At 37.7% G+C, this 22,037-nt stretch overlaps 2 protein-coding genes across 4 annotated transcripts; one reads left to right on the forward strand and one right to left on the reverse strand.

The window, feature by feature from the left end:
* The first annotated feature begins 456 nt into the window (after positions 1-456).
* On the forward strand, positions 457-3,594 carry pbdc1 (polysaccharide biosynthesis domain containing 1). Of its 2 annotated transcripts, none has more exons than XM_055153504.1 (6): positions 457-592; positions 907-972; positions 2,284-2,343; positions 2,845-2,985; positions 3,061-3,172; positions 3,252-3,594. In XM_055153504.1, the coding sequence occupies exons 1-6, from the start codon at positions 563-565 to the stop codon at positions 3,338-3,340; spliced, it is 498 nt and encodes a 165-aa protein (XP_055009479.1). In that variant the 5' UTR covers positions 457-562; the 3' UTR covers positions 3,341-3,594. The 2 variants fall into 2 exon arrangements, with proteins under 2 accessions (XP_055009479.1, XP_055009480.1); XM_055153505.1 differs by lacking the exon at positions 457-592 and adding an exon at positions 624-654.
* A 172-nt stretch (positions 3,595-3,766) lies between these two features.
* xpo7 (exportin 7) lies at positions 3,767-16,543 on the reverse strand. Of its 2 annotated transcripts, none has more exons than XM_055153503.1 (28): positions 16,493-16,543; positions 14,774-14,920; positions 14,172-14,265; positions 13,932-14,098; positions 13,786-13,851; positions 13,601-13,705; positions 13,308-13,473; positions 13,135-13,208; positions 12,929-13,048; positions 10,738-10,884; positions 10,452-10,624; positions 10,168-10,361; positions 9,982-10,087; positions 9,315-9,450; positions 8,021-8,094; positions 7,853-7,937; positions 7,676-7,735; positions 7,504-7,612; positions 7,321-7,427; positions 7,162-7,250; positions 6,963-7,070; positions 6,793-6,875; positions 6,492-6,706; positions 6,267-6,405; positions 6,032-6,189; positions 5,821-5,919; positions 5,619-5,746; positions 3,767-5,531 (listed from the first exon to the last, which is right to left on the reverse strand). In XM_055153503.1, the coding sequence occupies exons 1-28, from the start codon at positions 16,523-16,525 to the stop codon at positions 5,438-5,440; spliced, it is 3,276 nt and encodes a 1,091-aa protein (XP_055009478.1). In that variant the 5' UTR covers positions 16,526-16,543; the 3' UTR covers positions 3,767-5,437. The 2 variants fall into 2 exon arrangements, with proteins under 2 accessions (XP_055009478.1, XP_055009477.1); XM_055153502.1 differs by having other exon boundaries at positions 7,321-7,434; positions 7,502-7,612.
* Between the last annotated feature and the right edge of the window lie 5,494 nt (positions 16,544-22,037).

Here is a 22,037-nt window from a genome sequence, read left to right on the forward strand (position 1 = left end):
CTCCCTTAGAAAAAAAAAAAGAAAATATATATATATATATTTGGCTGTCTTAAGAAAAAGGTACAATTATTAGGTCGGCCGCAAGATGGTAGCATTTAACTAAACAGCATTGGCAATTATTTTTAGTGCAATACTTTAAGAGACCATTGGGCCTTGTTGTTTAAAATATTATTCCAGTTGTACGAAAAACTGTTAAATGCATAAATAAGAGCGAGGTTAGATATATGCCAATATTTATATATTACCAAAACATTTGATGGGGGAGATCTGTCGCTTTAAAATATGTGACGCAACAGTACATGGGCAAAGAGTAGTAATAGTCAAGAGAGTATAATTTCTGCGCGTGTACTTTGTGTTTAGGTAGTAGACTGATACATTTGTGCAGTATATGGGTTATGGAAACTTAGACAATAGTTTTTTCTTATGTATAAATATGTCGTCTGTCTATTGTCTGTAATAATGTCTTTTTTGGTCCAATAAAGTCAGAGTAATCTAAAGAAGTCACAGCGAATTGTTGCGGTATGTCACGAAATCTCTTGTTGCTTGCAAATCTTTGGCAAACATGGCGTCAGACAGTGCGTTGGCCGCTCTGGTAAATTCTTGAAATATACAGTTTACTAGAATGTACACGAGGAAAGGTCTTTGTTTATGAGAGTATGGCAAATTAAACCTCAAATTCTAGCAAATTCTGTGGTTCAGTTGCGGCTATGAACGTAATAAAATGTTCGATAGCTGGTTGACAGAAAACACGTGTTTTTACTACAATATCTGTTTTACTAGGCTCGAATATTATAGTTCCAAAAATGCAGTGTATTAGGTGTACAAATCTAGTGTCATAGTTATATCTGCGTTTGTTGACTGAGACAGCAGAATAATGAGACTGATAGGTTTGTCCTTTTCTCACAGGGGCCAGAGGGAGCGTCGGCTGCGGCACACGCTCTGTCTCTTCCAGCTGATGCATACGGAAATGATGTGAGCCTGCATTTTCACCACATGTTTTTTTATAAACTTGAAGTTGTTATAACTTTATGAATACAATTAATAATACTTATCGCACGAGTGTGCACTGAACGATTTCATGAAGTTGCTGGTGTTCCATGAACTGCTATAGTGCAGTAATATTATTATATTGTTATTATTTTATTGTATTTTATTCATTTATTTTTTTTTTTGGGGGGGGGGGGGGTTCTGGTTTGGTTATGATTTGAGCCCAGTTTTGTTCCAGTTACTCTTAAATTCTAGTCCAGGTCAAATCTGAAGATGAGCCTGGATCGTTATTGTCCCTCTACTGTCCCAAAGGGTTATGCCAGTGGAACATACCAGGAACACCAAGGCAGATTTTTCTTGATTCCTTTTCTTGATCCTCCATTTTTTAGCTGTTAATCAAATATGCCATACTAAGCAGTGTCCCAAAGATCAGACAAGACAAGGGAAGGAACCCTGAGTGAGAATTCAGGAGGCAGACATCAATTAAAATAATTGCCTCACACTGAGACAGTGTTTGTGTCACAACTACACAAGTATAGGCAAAGCAGCAAAGCATGTTGCGTAATCCTGAATTTGAAATTAAAACAATAAAATAATGTCAAAGCACATTTATCTTAAAATAAAGATGTTGGTCTGATGTTGATTTAAAAGACCTGAAATAATAATATAAAATAATCATTAGTAGAGTCCTTATTTTAGGGTAATTTGGTGAGAAACAGCACTTGAGGAAAAATCTGAGAAAGTCTGTCCCATTCACCCTGAGCTCCTGTCTCCTCTGCTCCTCTCACCTTCCTGCAGGGGCAGACTCTTACCATGGCAATCTGTGCCTTCTAGAAAAGTCCAGTGGCTGTTTTTTGGTCCCAGTCCGCCCCTGCCTTCTTCTGTCTCTGTGGGTAGGTCTTTATCACCCATTTCCTCAAAAATTTAGGAGAGGAATCAAGGAAGCGAGGAAAGAGAAATCACATGCGCCCCAGGAGTGCAAGCATGCCCACAAATTGAGAAGAGGACGACATCCAGTAGAGGTGCCTGAGCCACCTCAGCTGGTTCTTCTTGAGATGAAGGAGTGACTAGTCTACTGAGGTTCTTTGGGTGCTCTTCAAACTATATATATGGGTCTAACCGAAATGGATGATGTGGGTTAAGCTGCAGGTGAAGCTGTTCCTGGAACATCAGCAACAGTTCAGAATGACCATGGAGATCCGATGTAGTTGAGTTAAACCCAAAACTATGTATTTTCAATGTATGTATTTAAACTATTGTGACTAATACAATTAAAATGAACTTGATTTATTGCAGCCACGACTTGAAGCCATGTGGGCGATAAAGGCGTCTGACCATGCAGAAGTTTACTTTAATGTAAGTATTTTTTGTTTATAATTTGTATGACAGATTAGACTACCCATTTGACTAAAACACAGTAAAAATTATATGCGGGCATGCCATCTGCATAGAAATATATGTAAAACTTTGAACATTCTTCATGGAGAACATCCTAGGCAAAGCAATAAGATCTCCATGGAGTCATGACGGACTTGTTATGGGTCAGGTCTTTGAAAAATGCATAAATTTGGTTCAATGCTGTCACAATTGAAACTGAAGATGGTAATTTTATTATAAACACACATGGAAAATCTAAAGAAACGCTAATCACAAATACATATGGTGGTAATAATAAAAGAGAGTTTTGATTAAATTAAAGATTATGTGGAAAAAAGTAAACTTAAGTTAAGGAACAGGTACATTTTAGTGCAATGTAGGATTTTACTATCTTTCACTGTGTGCTGGGATAAGACATTTTATTCCTGATTTCAATCACTTCCCTTGTATATTTTTGATGTTTTACTAATTTGTGTTTAGCTCATATCGTCTGTGGACCCAAAATTTCTAAAACTTACCAAGGTGGATGACAAACTTTACACATTATTCAGAGAAACTTTCAAAGATCTTGATATAAAACTGCTGAAAACAGAAGACCTTAAATCAGATGAAGCCAAAGAGGTGTGTTTGATTGATACTCATTGGCTTATTTTATGTGCTCATTTACTGAACAAGTTAAATGGAATGTTTTTGCAGAGATGGCGACCTTTTTGCAATCAGTTTGAAGGAATAGTTGAAGATTTTAACTACGGCACCCTTCTTCGTTTGGACACAGAGAAAGAGTATACAGAGGAGAACACAATATTTGGTTTGTTAAAATTGATTGTAAAAAATATGTGCGCAAGACTAATTACACTTTATTTTAATATCTCCTCTCTTGATTGCAGCTACACGAGTGCAGTTTTATGCTATAGAGATCGCCCGCAACAGAGAAGGCCTCAATGACAAGGTGTTTAAATCCAAAAGTAACAGTTAAGTTTGAAATGCATAAATCTTCCTCCCAATGTAAAATCACTCTTTAAACAGTCAAATTCTGTTGTGGATAAATATAGATAATAGATAATATCAGGCCTTATGCCTGATATTTCCATGGCCCAGGCCTACTTTTTATACTGTCTTTTCTTGTAATGTGACCTATACTAATACATACTGAACTGAATTGTTCTGTTGTGCCATACTTTTATTTGTTAAATGGTGAAACCATAATAAAGTATCCTCCTTTCTACATCACACTGCATTGCCACACAATTTGTACTTTAATATATTGTTTTAAAACTTTGTACATGTTCACTGTAGACCGTAGTTAATTTGCCAGCCTTCCTTGGAAATTGTACAATTTTTACGGCCACAATTATTCAGTATAGGGGTTCTAAGTTTAGTGAAGGTTAAAAACAGACACTGGTAACTGTAAAAATCAGTGAGGTTTATTTGCAGTCACAATGCTTACACTATATATGTAGCAGACATCCAAACAACTCAAAACAGCTATTCACTCTATGGACCCAACACATTCACATCAGGGACACAAACCAAAAAAATATTAACTCAATAAACATCCATGAGTGCTGACATGGTAAGAAATGAGCTAGTTGTCACAAAAAGTTAGCAGCAACATCGTAGAGAGAAACACAAGTTGCTAATATATCCATTTTATCATTCAGTTTCCTTTTATACTGCTCTGAACTTCTACAAAGGTTTGATGCGATATTCTTCAGATATTTAAAACAAAACTGGATTCCTTCAAGGGAGCTTAGATGACATTACATTTACTGCTGGCAATCCATTAAACCTGGGAACTTTGAATTTCCTATGGCAGAAAAGGCCCTCTGGATCCTCGCTGTGGCAGCACCATAAAACTCTACACACTCACTAGGCAATAGAGCCACTTCACTCCACACAGACAACACAAATCTGCAAACACACATACATTGCAGGACTATCCTCATTATGGGGCAGTCCCAAAACCTGGTCCAAGGATTCCAGAGTGTAAACAAAATGGTCGAAACTGCACCCAGCCTACCAGAGGAAAACATGTAGCTATTACCATGTTGCTTACACATTAGCCATTACAAAACTTCTTTAAGGGAATAAGCAAGTGTCTGCACAGAGGATCTTATGGGGGATTAGGCCTAATGTTTAGCGCTTGCTTTGAGCAGAAAGGCAGAGCTGCAACAGGCCAGAAAGAGGACTTTGGACCGTGCCAAGTCTGTTTTTGCAGGAGGGAAGTGGCTATTTACATCACTTCAACATGATACTCAAATATACAACATGGATGCTCCGAGTCTCCCTTTTCTGTTAGTGTATGTACCTCTTTTTCTTAAGTTAAAAAAGAAAAAAATAACACTTGCCACTTCAGTGCTTGCATGGCTGCAGTTGGATTCACAACCTGGCAACCCACTCTCTGCTCCCCCCGCCTCCTGTGGAAACCTTGTTCCGCACACAGACAGATATTTGCACTAACTCACTACACTGTAAAAAGCTCAATCACACTTTTTCAACTCAACTGTGTCTTAAATTTCAATCATTATAAACATTGTTCAAAATGTTACGAAAAGAAATGTACACTTGGATTATGTTTTCTATACAAGGCAGGCAGAAGCGGATTACATTTACCAGTTGTTCCCCCATACACTCCAACCGGAGTGCAGATGCGTACATGCGAAATCTCCCTCCCTTTAACCTACAGTGTGTCCCTCCATCTTCAGCAATGACCAGATGAATGATCTTTCAGACCAATGCAGACTGGCTTTAAAATAGATCTGTATATATTTATATATGTTTTTTATCAAAAAGAGTGGGAAGGGCCTGTCATAGGGAATGGGTAAGTGAAAACATACAAGCAAAGTGGTTTATTGGCTAAATTTAGCTCAGGTCCCCGAAAAATTGCTGTACACGCAGCAGTTCAAGTTGGGGAAAGTTTGGAATCCCTGGGCATCCTGGCCCAAGGAAGAAGAGAGGCTGATGCAGCGGAGAAACAGGGTGCTGGCGAGGGGCAGAGAGGCTGTAGCAAAGGAGAGCCGAGAGCTGGGAGGAACTCTGGATGTGTCTGGATAAGATTCTGCAGTGTGGAATGTCAGCTCATCATGTCGTTGCTGTTGACGCCATATGTAGAGTTCTTCATGCTATCATTCACTTCCCTCCTGAACACGGACAGGTTCTGGGTAAATCTAAACACAAGTGAAATAACAAATGCATTAATTGCTATACAATTTCTGAAACAATTATTTTTGACACTTGATCATTTGTGAAGTTACCTGTCCCGATTCTTTGTTAAAAGATTGCGCTCTATTCCCTCCATCAAGTTCTCAAAGCACAAGTGCATGGCTTGCTGCTTCTCTGGGGGTTGACTGTTCACAATGCTGTTCCGCAAGTCGGCGAAATACTGAAAGACATGAGAATAATATGCATTAACATCACCATTCAAAAATAAACTCGTACTGTCCATGCAGTCTGTACCTTCTCATTAAGCAGAATGAGACCCAAGAGTGGACGTGACATTGACCACTGATTTCGACAGTCTTCAAATATAATAATGTTTAACACAGTTGACAGCATCTGCAAATTCATCATATGTTCTTTTAATACAGTGAACATGACTTGTGCATGTAATTACTGACTTAATACAGTAACAAATTCTGTAAAGGCCCATGTTTGTGTTTATCATAACCTGCTGAATCATCTCTGGATGTTGCTGCATGATGTGTAGAAATCTGTCATCTGTTGCCATTGGGGTGGGCCTCTTCTTTGTGGACCGAGACAGCTGCTTGAACAAGTATGTTACAATATGATCTAGACTGGAGCAGCAGCCTGTGCACACCATTGTATCTAAAATACAAAAACACACTGTATTAATAAACATAGGCCAGCAGCTGCACTTGACTGGCCTAGAAACAGCTCTTTACCAAGTGCAGTGAGCCCTTCTGAAATTGAAGACAAGATGTACATGACCACATGTGGTTCCAAACTGGCAATAAAATTCATGTGGTCTTGCGTCAACACTTCCAGCAAAGAGTAGAAAGACTGACTAAGTTTAGGGTAATCCTGGAAAAGGAGAAGTTGCAGTGAATATAGCATATTACGATTAAGTATTGCTGAGATAAGTCAATTCAAATGTGCTCTGTATTTACTAGTAAGTCACTGTGTGGGATGGACAGCAGTAGTTTAATGAAGGTTTGTAGGGCGTTGTCCAGAGCATCGTCCCCATATAACCGGAAGACCCCAAAGTTGACGTAGTTGCCACTTAACACGGCTTTGAGCATGGCAAAACATACACTGACCCCTTTCAACTTCACACTGTACACTTGGTCTTTAGGAACCTCTCCTAGTGTCAGGATTCGGTTTCCTGTTTGGGAAAACAAAACACATGACAGTGGTTAGGTTTCAGCTGACAGTGAAGCAGTGAACCTTCAACTGAGTGTTTGTCAATACCATAAGTAGTGATCATTTTGCTAGTTTCTCTGAATAGCAGAATGCCATTTGGTGATGACACATCAAACTGCAGCCGCTGAGATCTATGCAAAATTAAACCAAATGAGAAAAGAAATGTGTTTATTCTTTTTTTTTCCATTTTCATAAGGCTATACGCAAGTATCCTTTACCGATTGTGAACAAGTTCAGCCATAAGCTTGAGAACAGGCGTGGTGCATGCTGGGTCATGATACCAAAGCTCTATGGCTCGCTGTAAAATAGGCATGTAAGCTGGATATCTACAGGCACATGTTAAAGTAGGTAACATGAAAAAATGGCTCATATAGCACATTTCCCCATTTCCAGTTTAACATAAAACAAGAAGGATACATCCAGTCAAAAAGCATCATGAAGCTGGTTTTGGCATTAAAGGCAAAAGCAATTCCCCTCAGGTCTCTGACCAAACCAACCAAGGTACGCTGGAAAGAACACACATTACCAATGGACCAGAAAAATAAAGCATTTGTAATGTATCTTTGTGATTGTTACCTTGGCCTCCTGTTCATTGAATGTATTTGTACTCAACATTTGAGCCACAGTTTCAAATGCCGCTGTTAAGGGTAGCATGAATTGTTCAAACTGGTCTTCATCTTCACCTGTAGGACATGTAGAAGAAAAACACTTCTAAGATTTGTCAAAAATAACCATATCCAGAACCTGAACTGTAGGTACCTAGATCAACCATTAGCAGGCGTCCTAGTGCTGTATAGAAGGTGGTCCTACATCGCATGTCACTGAGATTAGACTGGTTGTTGACTCCCAGGAAAGAGAAGTGCTCGCTCTGATAAGACACATTTCAAAGTAACAAGTAACAATACAAGAGTGATTGTTAATGTGTACTTACTGTATGGTTATTAAGCATAAACTGAACTGCACTAAGCTTAACCAGCTTTCGTACACTGCTATATGTGCACCCAAGTCAAGGAAAAAGTGAGAATTGTTAATGTGATGTGCTGTAATTTTTTCTTCTTAAGAATCTTCTGTTGATTAAATGACCCTAAAAATCAACATAAGTAAAAGGATATCCTAAAGAAAGGTCATTCAGAAGCTGAAGAGTCTTTGAGGTAATTGGTTCACATTGGCCCCAGTACTTCAAATTGGTAATGCTGGAAAAAAGAAAAGCAGTTGTTAAACGCACCCTTTCAGAATATACAAAGAGTAAGTATGATGTAAATTTAGTTTTACTCACATTTTTCCAATAAAGACACTGAGTACCATGGTCTCATCATTCAACCCCAAAACCTCTGATAGTCGTCTATAAAGCTAAAATGGCAACAGAAATATATTCAAGATAACTTTAATTACAAAAAATAGAGAACATTTATTACCATATGCACATGGTAATGCATGCTCTGAGTTTGCAGATGGGCAGCTTAGGAGTGCTTTAGAAACTGAATGCTGATATAACATTTTAGACCCAAAACATAGAGCTAAAAGGGGCACACATGATAACAACATGTAATCCATACTAAAAACAAATGTGACCTGTTGCAACAAAAGTAACATATGCTTTATACATCCAACACCCAATCCTTGTAATTGTGCACTTCAAAATACAATATCCTACTCTAATATTTCTAAAAGACTAAACATTAACATTTAACATTTCACTAAACTCTTAAAAAGGTTAAGGGGGATTAATGTCACACCAGACAGTCACAAGGTTTTTTGTTTCACTACTTATCTGAAGGTGACATAATGCAGTTTCTGTCCAGAACAAAAACAAAACACTCTTGTCAGTCTCTGATACTTTGGTAATGTTGTGTTAGGGTGTTTTCACTGCTACTAGCTGTGGAGCTAATGGAGTTGTCAATCCGAGAGCAGTGCACTTTGGCTAGTGTGCACATGATTACTGTGCTCTAGAGTGCGAATAATGGCCGCTCTAAGAACGCCCTACGCAGGTGGTCTCAGAACAGAGCCTGCCGCACTCTAGGACTAGACGATATGGCCAGAAAATGAAATATGTATATTTTTGCTCACACAATGGATGATTACAGTTTATCAATTTTAATCGAAGTCTTTCAAATGGCTGATCTACTTTTTTGGTGCTGTACACAGTCACCAGTTGGTGTAAGGGTGTAAAGGTGCTTTTTCTCTTCGTCTACCAGCACACATAGGATGGACATAAGTAGGGCAATCGGCTGATGGCCTCTTGTGTGGATCATGGTGCGGTGTTGGTGGGGCTGCTAAGTGGTGCATGGCAACAAGGATTGCACCTACAGTGAAGTAAATAGAACTAATCTAGTGCGCACTGGGACCATATCACTGAGTGAATTAACATGTGTTAAAACCCCCTTAAACTGACAATGCTTAAACATGAACCTTCCATGGCAAAGGCTTTGGTCAGCATTAAGCTGCTTGGTTCAATTAACATAGCCCCATGTGACCCACAGTGAGAGTAGCTTAGCTGCAATCATTTACTTTAGCAAATTAGGACCAGGTTTGCAGCAAACTGGTAAAAAAATTATACCCTACAGACTCACCTTTGATGATTTTTGCACCTGGTCCCCGATATAAATCTTTCTGAACTGCTCAAAGAAGCTGAGCATTGCCAGTTCCAGTCTCTCGTTACCAGCCTGGGCAAGCCGAGAGTCTGTAAGATTCATCAGCTGAAGCACCCTAAAAGAAGGATGTAGAAATAAATAATAAATAAATCCATAAAAAGTAAAATGAAAGCCAACAAAACTAAGAAAAGTAACCTATAGTAGAAAATCAGGCTATAAGCACATTTATTACCGATACCGACTTTGGGACCATATACAGTTAGGAACAAAACTTCAAATGAGAAAATAGAAATCTAGTAAATTTGAGCAAAGCACCAAGTTCACCAACAGCTTCACAGACAAGAATGAGGCATAAACAAAAGCATTTTATCATTTGTGCTGCTAATGGTTTTGCCACAAAATTTTAATATTTGGTGGGATTTATTGACAGTTTGGCAGTTTTGAACAGGCTTCATGGCTTTGTACACTGGTATCTTAAACATTTTTCCTGGAAATATGCACACGCAGATATTATAAAATGTGAACGCTATTCAGTCCCATAATGCATTTTTAATTCATCATGAAATTTAGTCTGTATTTCCACTGTCTGTCTAAGTGAACAACCATAATAAACTCATAATGTGCTTAATGCAATTTAAAATCTTACCGACAGACCAGCTCTCCGTCCATGGCATCCTGCTCATCTGTACTGGCAAATGACACCCGTCCACCGATTACTGCCCCAATAATGTATACCAGCCATGTCAACCGACCTACACAGAGGCACAGAATTTCATCCTATGTTATAAATTAATGGACCATATTAGTGAATAAGAGCTGATGTGGCACTCACCCTCTTGTACTGTGATGTCAACAGCACTGGAGTTTGTGGACTGTAGCAGCTCCTGGTACGACTGCGCTGCCTGGTCAAATAGCTGGACCAATAGAGCACATGTCTTCTCATACTCACACCTCCCAATGGTAGACAACTGGTCCAACTGCTGCTGAACAAGTCCTGCATCATCTAAAGGGTCTTCTAAACCATCTCTGGAAAGCACAGGAGGGGGGGAAGAGTTAAAACCTTGAAAACGTGTAATCACATTTTGGTAACAAAGCAAGAGCAGTGGTTTTGATTACCTAAGAATGACATGGACGGACTCTAGCCGTGATGTAATGTAAGCCTTTGTGACTTCTGGAGTATATGTCTCCAGCAGATGAGGCTCTGTGGCTTTAACATAGGGAACAGATGCTGCCAAACGCTGCCACAGACTCAGAAGGTAGTGGACACTGTTAGGGGCAAACTCCCAGTGCTAGAAATTGAGCAAAATTGAATGCATGAAACAAGGACAACGGGCAGTTAACATTTAATTTTAAAGTATCTACAAACAATTAATACAAAACAATTAAAAAGTGGTGCACCCACCTGGAGGCTGGTGACTGTGAAGTTTGCTATTAAACGAATGACTTCTGGGTAGTTTTCGACTTTGACTAGCTCCCCTAACTGGTAGTTGCTCTTGAGCCTCGCAAGCAGGCGACAAAATTCATGATAGTTATTGGGATCCGGTAAACACTGTTGAACACATGAAAATCAGGAAGAGTTCAAAGATGCAAAAAAAAGGATGACCTTGAATAAATGAATGAATATTAATAAATTAATACACACATACATATATATATATATATATATATACACACACATATATATATATATACATATATATATGTAAGTATGTATATATAATATATACATACATACACATACATATATATATACATATATATATGTAAGTATGTATATATAATATATACATACATACACATACATATATATACACATACACACATATATATACATATATATGTATGTATATATATATAAAAGAGCCCGACCGATATATCGGTTGGCCGATATTATCGGCGGATATGAGCAACTTTAGGCATATCGGCCGATATGCTTGCTGATAGGGGCCGATATTTCACGTGGGCATGTTATACCTCGTTATAAAGCTTAGACTCTCTACATTCTGTTCATTTAATCCAATTTACAGACAGATAAATGTCCTAATATGTGGCTCCACATCAGTATTTATCTACGGAGTCATTTGTCTGTGTGTGTCCGTACTGTCCCTGAACACACCACAGAGTCGCGTCACTCACGTGTGTTTGTTTACACCTGCAGACACAGATCCAAACACTGAGATTATATTCTTTTTACGGACAATCGGTTTGAGTCTGGATTAAAAGGACATTTATTAGTGCAGATTTGTGATGTGAGGAGGAGCCTGTATGAGCGGTGAGTGTTGAAAATATGTCGACTCTGAAGCTAGTTTTTGTCATTTGTTATGCTGTAGCTCCCGCACATAAACAGACAGTTTTCTATTGGTCTGTTCTAAAGTGACTATATTGGCCGTATATTTGCTACTGGACCTGCACTGATATGTAAATGAGCTGTGAATAGAGGTGTGAATTATGACATTTGCGCATATAATTAATTACCGCGGCGCGCACGTATTTACGGCTAAAGGCTAATAGCGCTACTTTCTTTACTAGTTATGGGTCCGTCGGGAACGAAATGACTCTTAGAACCGGCTCTTTGAAGCGAACGACGGGAGCCTGATCCTTATTGGGAGCCGTGTTTTCTCTTTCTCTCACTTTTTTTCTCTTCACGCCGCGTGCAGATTCGTGGTTTGACAGCGGCAGCGGCTCAAAACGAAACTTTGAGAAATTTGCGTGTACGTAGGATTAAAAAAAACAAAAAAACAAAAAACGAGCATATTTGACTGTAGTTTAGCATAAAATAAATAAGTCCCGGTTTAGTCCTTTTTCAGTCCTGGTTTAGACCTGGTTCAGTCCTGATTCAGTCCTGCTTTAGACGTGCTTTAGTCCTGCTTGCAACAAAACAATCTGAAGAGCCACTTGGGAGCCAAAAGAACCAGCAGCTTTTAGTAAGCCGAGCCAAAAGAGCCGGTTCTCTAAAAAGAACTGGAATACCCATCAATAGTGTCTAGAATGTGAAGCAAAAATGCCATTAGGCCAACCTACTGTCTGTAAATATGATGTAAAGAGGCAGAATTACAATAAACGTTGCCTAAATAAACCCAATTTAAAATCCACCAGAGTTTTTTAAACAATTCAACATTTACAGTGAATTTTTACATCACTAAATATATCGGCGATCATATCGGCTATCGGCAGCTCCAACTTCCATTATATCAGTTTCATATCGGCCACAGCAAAATCCATATCGGTCGGGCTCTAATATATATATATATATATACATACATACATATATATACACATACATATATATATATATATATATATATATATATATATACACACACACACACACATACATATATATATATATACACACATACATACATATATATATACACATACATACATATACATACACATATACATACATACATATATACATACACACACACACACATATATATACACATATACATACATATATATATATACACACACACACACACACAAATATGTACATATATATATAATCATTATTTGATTTGAACAAGTTTACATATTTAGAGACATTATAATAATTTAAAGTAGAAAATACCTATCACAATCACACTAACCTGTGGGTTTGCCAAAATCCTCTTAACACCATCCACCAAATGTGAAAGAAACTTCGCTCGTTCTGCATTGTTGAACAAGGACCTCCGAACAGATGCAATCTGGACTAGACATGACAGCACCTGCAACACACACACACTATTAAGTCCAACCAATACAATTAGATAATAGTTGTATAATATGATCAGAAAATAAAATTTGAACTCACCAATGGAGAAAGGGATGGAGGAATGGAATGGTATAAATTGAAAAATAGTTGTAGAGTGGAGGAATCAAGAAAAGCTGCAAAAGACAATACAAGGTTAACAATGTTTTGCTGTAGTCACCAGCCCACATGGGTTGCAGTTGTATAATAAAATAAGTAACCTTAATGAACACTACCTGATCTCCATGACGTGGGAATCTGTACGGTACACAAGTCATCAGAGGATTCATCTGTGGAGGTTCCTATGAAATCATAGTTGAGGCAATTATAGCTAAGTTTGAGCAACTGCATCAGCAGGCCATGTTGAGATTCATCGTTCAAGTTTAGATTCTTTGCTGAAGCCTGTGAAGAAAAACAATGATAATAATAATAAAAGGAGATCATACAGATCCATTCTACTAACAGCGCTAAAACCATACACATATATTAAAAAAAAAAGTCACAATGAGCAGTCTGTTTTAACACGTACCTGTTTTAAAAGGTTACATGAAAGGGTAAAGATGTCAAAAAGAGAAGAATCCCTGAAGGACGATGCAATTTTTCTATGCTTTGTTAAAGGATGTGTTGTGTCAGCCTTAAAAACAATAAGCAGAGGGTTTCAATCTTAATTTCATTCTGAAAAAGGTAGAGGAATTTATCCTCATAGTTTAGTACCTGATTGATCTCATTGGTTAATTGTGATAAAATAGTAACTCCAATGATGCAGTGTTCAACACTATCCTGGAAATATAAATACAAATAATTATGAATGATTAATTTCACGTTTATAAAAAGAAAAACATTAATTTGCATAAACTTACTTGAAGAAAGCGTGTCACATCAGCTATAACATTTCGAAAGACATAGTCGTCTTTTTGACAGTCAAACCAACCCAATTTTGTGATTCTAGCATAGAGTTGAATCAGGGCTTGAGTCACAAAAGCTGCCAATTTTGGCCGTGTTGCCAGATAATTCAGCACATAGTTTCCTGTTAAAGAAATATTTGTGTTTAACTCTAAACAAAAGGTATAATTTGTGTGCGTCATGTATGGGAGACTTACGAATATCAACCCTTTGCTCCAGCGGCAGGGGGTTACTTGTCCTTGACACAAGCTTAGACAAACAGGTTGCAGCTAACAACTGCGAGTATGATGACTGGAAAGAGACAAGATCACATTTTTACATTGATATTGGTTGCCAAATAGGGATAATTTTCATTTTCATGTAAATATTTCTTCATGTAACACATGCAAAACATATTTAGAGTATTTATTTACTTAACACAGTTCCTATTAAATCCAATCAAGGGTTTGAGAATGATTACAAATTAGGATAATTGTTATAGTAATTAACTATCTACAGCAACATAAATATTTCAATGGTGAAGTGTCATCAAAATGTCACATATAACAGGAAGTTGAAACCCATTAATAAAAATGTTAGTGTGAAGTTTTTAATTAGATTAATGAGGGCCTATATCTCAAAGAACAAGCAAATGACATATTAAAGAATGGTTGATGGATTTAAAAACAATGTAGGAAAAGCTGGCTAAGGTACAGAAATTAGGTATTTCATTGAAAAAACAAACAGTGAGACATTGCTTGATTGCACAGCAAGATGTTACCACACCCACTGGGTCCGTGTGATATTATTTAGCACTTACACTGCCTCGCTCAAGAAGAAGCTGGCATTTGCTAAGACAGTCAGGACTGTTAGTAAACTCCACCAATGCCTTTTCTGCCTGATGTCGAACAGCAGTGTCGGTCGTCTCATACAACTGCTTACAAAGGATCTCCAGCTGGGCAAGGCCCTAGATAACGATAGAAGCACACAGTGACATATCAGTATCAAACAGATCCATATGAGTCACATACATGATTTTAGAACAATAAGATAACGCAAAACAACAACAGCAAAAACTGTCTCTGCTTGTAGACAATGTCTGTCCTGACATTATGTGACCAAAATTGCACTTTTGTTTTTATTTAATGATAAAAGCTCCAAATGCTTGCATTATTTTATTAACATAAGTTTTATAGCAGAAATTAACACAAAAGTGCACATATATGAATTGTATTAAATTCATTGACAGCTAATTAAATGAACTGGAGAGTATTGAATCCCATGCCATCTCCCTGCATGTTGGTAATAGATTACAGACCAAACCCTGTCATTACTGCTCAGAATCATGACTTACTATTCTATCATTAGAACAAGTGACTTGTGTTACACGTATACATTTTAATTAAGTATAAATTGTTTTCATATAAATGTGACATGACCCTTGGCAGTTTATAAAGTTACACGTTTTCCTATGATTGGTCTGTTATTAATATACATAGTAGAGAGTAACTATCATAAAATATTTTTTAAGTTTTCGGCTTAAGTTTATTTTATTTTTTTATTTTTAGCATAAATGAAAATCAAAATTATGCTGTCGTAACCTAGCTACAACTCGCAGTTCAACATCCTTAGACTCAAGCTGCTATCCCTGAACATGTGTCCAATCCCAACTCAGGAGCGGCTAGCTTTTAGCCATACAAGCTAAACATACTAGTGCAGCATAATTCAACAAACGTGCAAGTGAAATAGGTCCCCAGAGTGTAGTCTTATTTCTGTTATTAGATATGGGTTATAGTAAGTGACATAAAAAACAAGGGTGTTTTAGTCTGAAAAGTGTCAAAAGTAAATCATATTTTCAAATGAGCTCGGGCGGGAGAAATACAACTACAGCCTGATGCTAGCATTAGCTTAGCGGGTTAAAGTCGGCTTTTTACAACAATCGGCAAACTCATACATGAAGCACTCAGGCCCAAAAGCTTCCCAAAAGGGTGAGTAAAAACATACATAATATAGAGCTGTACACGAGACATTATGCCATTGTAAAAAAAAAACCCAAACAAAACAAAAAACAAAAAAAAAAAAAAACATGTTTTGTTTTGTTTTTGCTAGCTGGCACCTTTTCGTCCTCAACATAACCCATTTGTGTTTAATTGTTTACGTGAACGGAATGAGCGTTACCGAAATGCACCATATCTTAGCGACAATGCACAAATAAATAAGAATAACATTAGAAATGTTACTGCACCAAAGATAACGGCGCGGAGGCTTTTGTTTACGTTTTGGAAGCCAATTTGAAGCTCGCAGCTAGCATTAGCTCACAGTGTTTTGAGCCAAGTCTGAGCAATGACAGCAGGCCACAAGTCAACACAGGCACTCCATCCTTTCTTTAAGCCTCACACACAAAATACGGCATATTTGTGCACATCCCGAAGTCACTGCAGCTCCCAGCTCTAAACACACCACCCGGAAATAGCAGGCTCACTTTAATTTAGGCGTTTTAAAATGTAATATTGATAAAAAACATGAAACCTCTTCTTACCTGCACATGATCCGCCATTTTTCTCCATTTCATGCACCTCACACTCCGCTTATGGCTATAGACAGTGACAACAGCGCCCCTTCAGGCCGCCACTCAAGACCACATCTTAAGAGTCCAACTTTGTTTATGAGTTTATTTTTTATTTTGTTTTCAAATAACCAAAACAACTCTGATAATTCAAGGAATAATACGTAATTTAGTGACCTCAAAATTAATGTAAAATAGATATTACGGTTTAGACACAATTATTACCACGGATGCTGACATTTTATTTTACATGTATAATGTTCATTCACAGAAATGTTGTTGCCTTCCACGGAACAATATTGTATAGTATGATATAAAGCCTCTGCACTTCAGTTCTATCTAATTCTATCCCATAAGGGAAAAAATTGTTCACCAACCTTTTGCTTTTTCCTCAAGAGGGCAGTATGGGATAAGATTTCATTTTAAGCGTCAGCAAAGCAAATCCCTACGTATAACTGAATACTTTTATTGCTGCCTATATACGGTAATTAGTTATATAATTTTTTATCATTTGGTTCTGATCTATATGAGGGATTCAGATAGGCAAAGATCTGACACCAATGAATGGAGAAAACTTGACAGATTAGTCAAGTAGCCTAGGCTACATTACACATAAGGAACAGAAAAACACTTTGCGTTTATCAAACCAAAATATTGCAAATTATTTTGAAAATTGATGCATCCACCAAACTGATAAATATGAACAGGTGAACTGGACAGGGGAGTCACTGGGCAAAAGGGGACACAGGTGGCAGGCTTCCCGTGGGTCAATCAGACAGTGGAGATTGCAGACCAAGGGGATGAGGATTGATGGATATGATATAGATTGAGACAAAGCATCAGGCATACTTAAACTATGTCCTCCACATGATGCATCTTTCTCTGTCAGTCACTAGGACATTTACTCTCCTCAACTCTGATATTTATATATTTATTCTGAAAAGTCATAGAGAGCACCCTTGTGAATGTCTAAACTAAAGCACAATGCTGAAATGATGAAGACCCATAGTTTACCTATTTACAAAAAAGAAAAGAAAAGGCAGACAACAATGATTGAACATAAACATGTGGTGACAAATCACTTCTACAATGTTTTCTTGTTGCTCTTGGCTTGTGAAAGCTGTCCAGACTGCAGCGACATCCTACTGAGTCAACAAACAGCGTGCTAATAGAAACAACATTAGCTCCCTGAGGTTGTGTTGATGTGTTTTTAAACTTGCATGTATTGCAGTGAACAGACGCACACTAGGGAATGGACTGTGTCCAGGGTATATCAGGCTCCTTATGCAATTATGCTAAAGTGTAATTGGGCAGAGCTTGTTTTGGATCCATATGTATAAGCGCAAAGCAAAAATGGTTTAGTAGTTTATATCTGATAATAACCTTGTTCATGTCTCCATAGGGCACACACACAGTTCAAATCTATTTACAAAATCTGAACAGGATGATGACTGAAATCATGCTGTCAGGAGAAATATGATAATTTTGTGGTGTTTTGTGGTGATATGGTAATATGAAGATGATAGTGCATAATGCATAGTTTTCACAATAAAGTTCAGGCTTTTTGCTCAGCAAAAGGTACTTTACACTAGTGAACATTCTATATACCATGATTTGTCTACACACACACACACACACACACACACACACACACACACACACACACACACACACACACACACATATATGTATATATATATATTAGTGCTGTCATGCGATTAAAAAAATTTAGAGATTAATTAATTATGATCTGTAATTAATTAATCTAATTAATCTCTTTTTAATCTCACCTAAAAATTGCTGAGAAAAGCCTTCAATTTGAGGTATTTTCATTTAAATTCATTATTACATTATTGTGGCAGATCAAAAAACTGATATAGAACAAAAAAAAGTGACTTTATGAAGTCATTTATTGTTTAACAAACTTTAACAGATGCAGTCACATTCCACAGTATCATCATTATTATAATTACTAATCTGCAGTGTTGGGAAGGTTACTTTTAAAATGTATTCCCCTACAGATTACAGATTACATATCCCAAAATGTAGTTTGTAACTTAATCCATTCAATTACTTAAAGTGAGTAACGTAATTTGAATACTTGGATTACTTGATATTGTCATGCTTTTTAAAACTACATGAATGTAGCAATTGCATCCTGCAAATGTTGTTCTTGTTTGTTCTCTTCAAATTGGCTGTTGAGCCCAAATCACCATGAATAAGAAACTGTTTGCTGTAAAGTAGCAAAGACGAGGAAATCTGAACATAATAACCTTTGTCTACTTAAAGACAATAAAAAGTCCAGTCTTTCCTTAACCATATTAAAAATATTATTGATAGAGAAATGCTTTATATATGAGATCACTGGTTTTAGTCCTTGTTTTAGTCCTGGTTTAGACCTGCTTTAGTCCTACTTTAGTCCTAGTTTAGTCCTGGAATGGGTTAGAGTCCTGGTTTTAGTCCTGGTGTTAGTTCTGGTTTAGTCCTGGTTTAGTCCTGGTTGAGACCTGGTTTAGACCTGGTTTTAGTTCTGGTTTAGTCCTGGTTTAGACCTGGTTTTAGTTCTGGTTTTAGTTCTGGTTTAGTCCTGGTTTAGTCCTGGTTTAGACCTGGTTTAGTCCTACTTTAGTCCTAGTTTAGTCCTGGAATGGGTTAGTCCTGGTGTTAATTCTGGTTTAGTCCTGGTTTAGACCTGGTTTAGTCCTGGTTTAGACCTGGTTTAGACCTGGTTTTAGTTCTGGTTTAGTCCTGGTTTAGACCTGGTTTAGACCTGGTTTGAGTTCTGGTTTAGTCCTGGTTTAGTCCTGGTTTAGACCTGGTTTAGTCCTACTTTAGTCCTAGTTTAGTCCTGGTTTTAGTTCTGGTGTTAGTCCTGGTTTAGACCTGGTTTAGACCTGGTTTTAGTTCTGGTTTAGTCCTGGTTTAGACCTGGTTTAGTCCTACTTTAGTCCTAGAATGGGTTAGTCCTGGTTTTAGTCCTGGTTTAGTCCTGGTTTAGACCTGGTTTATACCTGGTTTTAGTTCTGGTTTAGTCCTGGTTTAGTCCTACTTTAGTCCTAGTTTAGTCCTGGAATGGGTTAGTCCTGGTTTTAGTCCTGGTGTTAGTCCTGGTTTAGACCTGGTTTAGACCTGGTTTTAGTTCTGGTTTAGTCCTGGTTTAGTCCTACTTTAGTCCTACTTTAGTCCTGGAATGGGTTAGTCCTGGTTTTAGTCCTGGTGTTAGTTCTGGTTTAGTCCTGGTTTAGACCTGGTTTAGACCTGGTTTTAGTTCTGGTTTTAGTTCTGGTTTAGTCCTGGTTTAGTCCTGGTTTAGACCTGGTTTTAGTTCTGGTTTTAGTTCTGGTTTAATCCTGGTTTAGACCTAGTTTAGTCCTGGACTGGGTTAGTCCCGGTTTTAGTCTTGGTGTTAGTTCTGGTTTAGAGGCGCACAAGAGGAAGCGCGGTATACGCAGCGTACGCGAGAAAACGTACGCGGCGCACGGGAGGACAGCGGTGTCCGCGCAGTAACTACGTAAGGAAACGTGGTCCTCGCGTTCTCTGGTTAATGACAATGATGAAGGTGTGTGTTTGTGTTTGTGTTTGTTTGTGTTTGTGTGTGTTTGTGTGCGTGTCCTCTCATGTCGCAGGTCACTATAGGACAGTAGTGCAGACATCATGAGCCTATGCAGGTTGTTTTCACCAGTGACATTTAAGTTGTAGGCGATTTTATATTTGTTATTTTCTTTTATATTTCACGTCGGGAGAATAATTTCCAAGACACGAATGCGTTTTTACCTGTGCACTGCTGCCTCTGTTCTACTGGCTCTTCTACCTCGTCCATTGTGCGACTGACGCCGCCAACGTGAACATGACGTTTACATCTCTCTTAACTGCGTGCGTTTTGTGTGGGTTTCCGGCAATGAGTGGAATTACCGAAATAAAAAAATTTATAAATGTGTTTTTTTTTGTGTGTGTGTGTGTTGTTGTCCCAACAACACATAAAAACAGATTTTATAATAAAGCAACTCGCATACATAAACAGTAAAGTTAGAGATTAAAAATTAGATTAACGCGATTAAAAAACATAACGAACTAAATATGACTGTAATTAATTAATCGCAATTAACGCGATAATTTGACATCCCTAATATACATATATATATATATATATATATATATAGAGAGAGAGAGAGAGAGAGAGAGAGTGTACTGTTATGCACAAGCGGTGTACCAGGGTCATAAGAACAGTTAATGGTCCATTACGGCGTAGATGTTGCTATTTGAGTTCAGGGTATGTTGAGAAGATAATGACATCTGCCGAGCATATAATAATCTGAGAGTCAAAACTGATTCTCTTCTGATAGCTCCATTTCATACAAAAATCTTTCATTGTATAATCTATAATCTTAAACTAGATGCTAATCCTAAATGCTATTCCAGTGGTTTTACACATTATGTCTTTCAAGATAATAACAAAAATAAGTCATGACAGACAGTGTGTGTGTCTATTTTCAAATTAATAGATGATATATGACCTAGTGATCTGGTGCACAAAAGAGACAAGAGTTTGTTGTGAAGTGATTTTTCAGATGCATCACATACAACAGATGCTGAGACAAAAGAATGCAGCCTGCCGTCTATTAGATGTGGCAGACACCAAGGTATGTCATTGGACGGTTTTGTGTCTTTTGCCTGTTCCTTCCCCAGACCCAATACCACTACAACAGTTCTTCCTCACAATCAGGCCCATTGTCTTTCACTCAGATATTGCAGTTTTTCTTCTTCTAAAACGTACACTTCCCTTGTGGCATTGTTTATCTCAACTATCAAAAGGTACAATGATGAGATAATCTATGTTTTTCAACCACCATTTCCAACAATTCAGTGTTCTCAGTGCTAAGGTTATAATTCATGCGTGCACCTTTGCTCTTTTCGGCAGTCTAAAATGGTTTTCAGCTGTAAGACTCCAGCACAATGATAAGGTCTTTTTCATAGAATCAAAGGCCTAACAGCTGCCATTATGTTCCTAAACAAAAAGCTGCAGCATCATTTTATAACTTAAAATGAAGGGGAATCACATTGCTGGTTTGAGTTCAAGCCACAGGGGCTATGGTCTTGCTGAAAATGTTCTAGCTCTAAATTATTTCTGTCTTTCATGAATGTAGTCAAATTAGTGAAATGCATAACTATAACCAACTTTTGGAAGTTTGTAACCATGTAACCATGTTATGCTATGCAAAAGAGGACTTCTTGAGAAATTGCATGAATGCATAAATGAGTCATTTAACTGGTGCTGCATGCTTCTTTCATTAGCAGTACAGTTATTATGCACTTCAATTCTCACTAAGAGGTCAAAGGTCAGTGTAAGAACCGGAACAGAAGAACACCCAATATCTGTAGCTTAATGTGTGTAGAGTGTATTTGTTGGTAAATGTGAGCCTGTATGTACAGTCTACTAGTATGTTAGCCCTGTTACTACTTGTCTCATGGTTTTATTTAGAGGGAAACTGTGATAAGTGTCTTCCATCCATCCATCCAT

Source organism: Boleophthalmus pectinirostris, unplaced genomic scaffold, assembly GCF_026225935.1.
Source record: "Boleophthalmus pectinirostris isolate CB_2022bp ecotype Guang Dong unplaced genomic scaffold, ASM2622593v1 HiC_scaffold_18, whole genome shotgun sequence".
In the NCBI taxonomy this organism is placed as follows: Eukaryota; Metazoa; Chordata; class Actinopteri; order Gobiiformes; family Gobiidae; genus Boleophthalmus; species Boleophthalmus pectinirostris.

Bases quoted from the DNA above. Each gene is read 5' to 3' on its own strand.
- pbdc1 (XM_055153504.1), top strand. From the start codon at position 563: ATGGCGTCAGACAGTGCGTTGGCCGCTCTG. The intron at 593-906 runs GTAAATTCTTGA...CTTTTCTCACAG, and splicing joins ACAGTGCGTTGGCCGCTCTG to GGGCCAGAGGGAGCGTCGGC. The intron at 3,173-3,251 runs GTTTGTTAAAAT...TCTTGATTGCAG, and splicing joins AGAGGAGAACACAATATTTG to CTACACGAGTGCAGTTTTAT.
- xpo7 (XM_055153502.1), bottom strand. From the start codon at position 16,525: ATGAAATGGAGAAAAATGGCGGATCATGTGCAG. The intron at 10,088-10,167 runs GTGAGTGCCACA...GCCTCTGTGTAG, and splicing joins TGACATCACAGTACAAGAGG to GTCGGTTGACATGGCTGGTA. The intron at 7,736-7,852 runs CCTTTTACTTAT...GGGTGCACATAT, and splicing joins ATGACCTTTCTTTAGGATAT to AGCAGTGTACGAAAGCTGGT.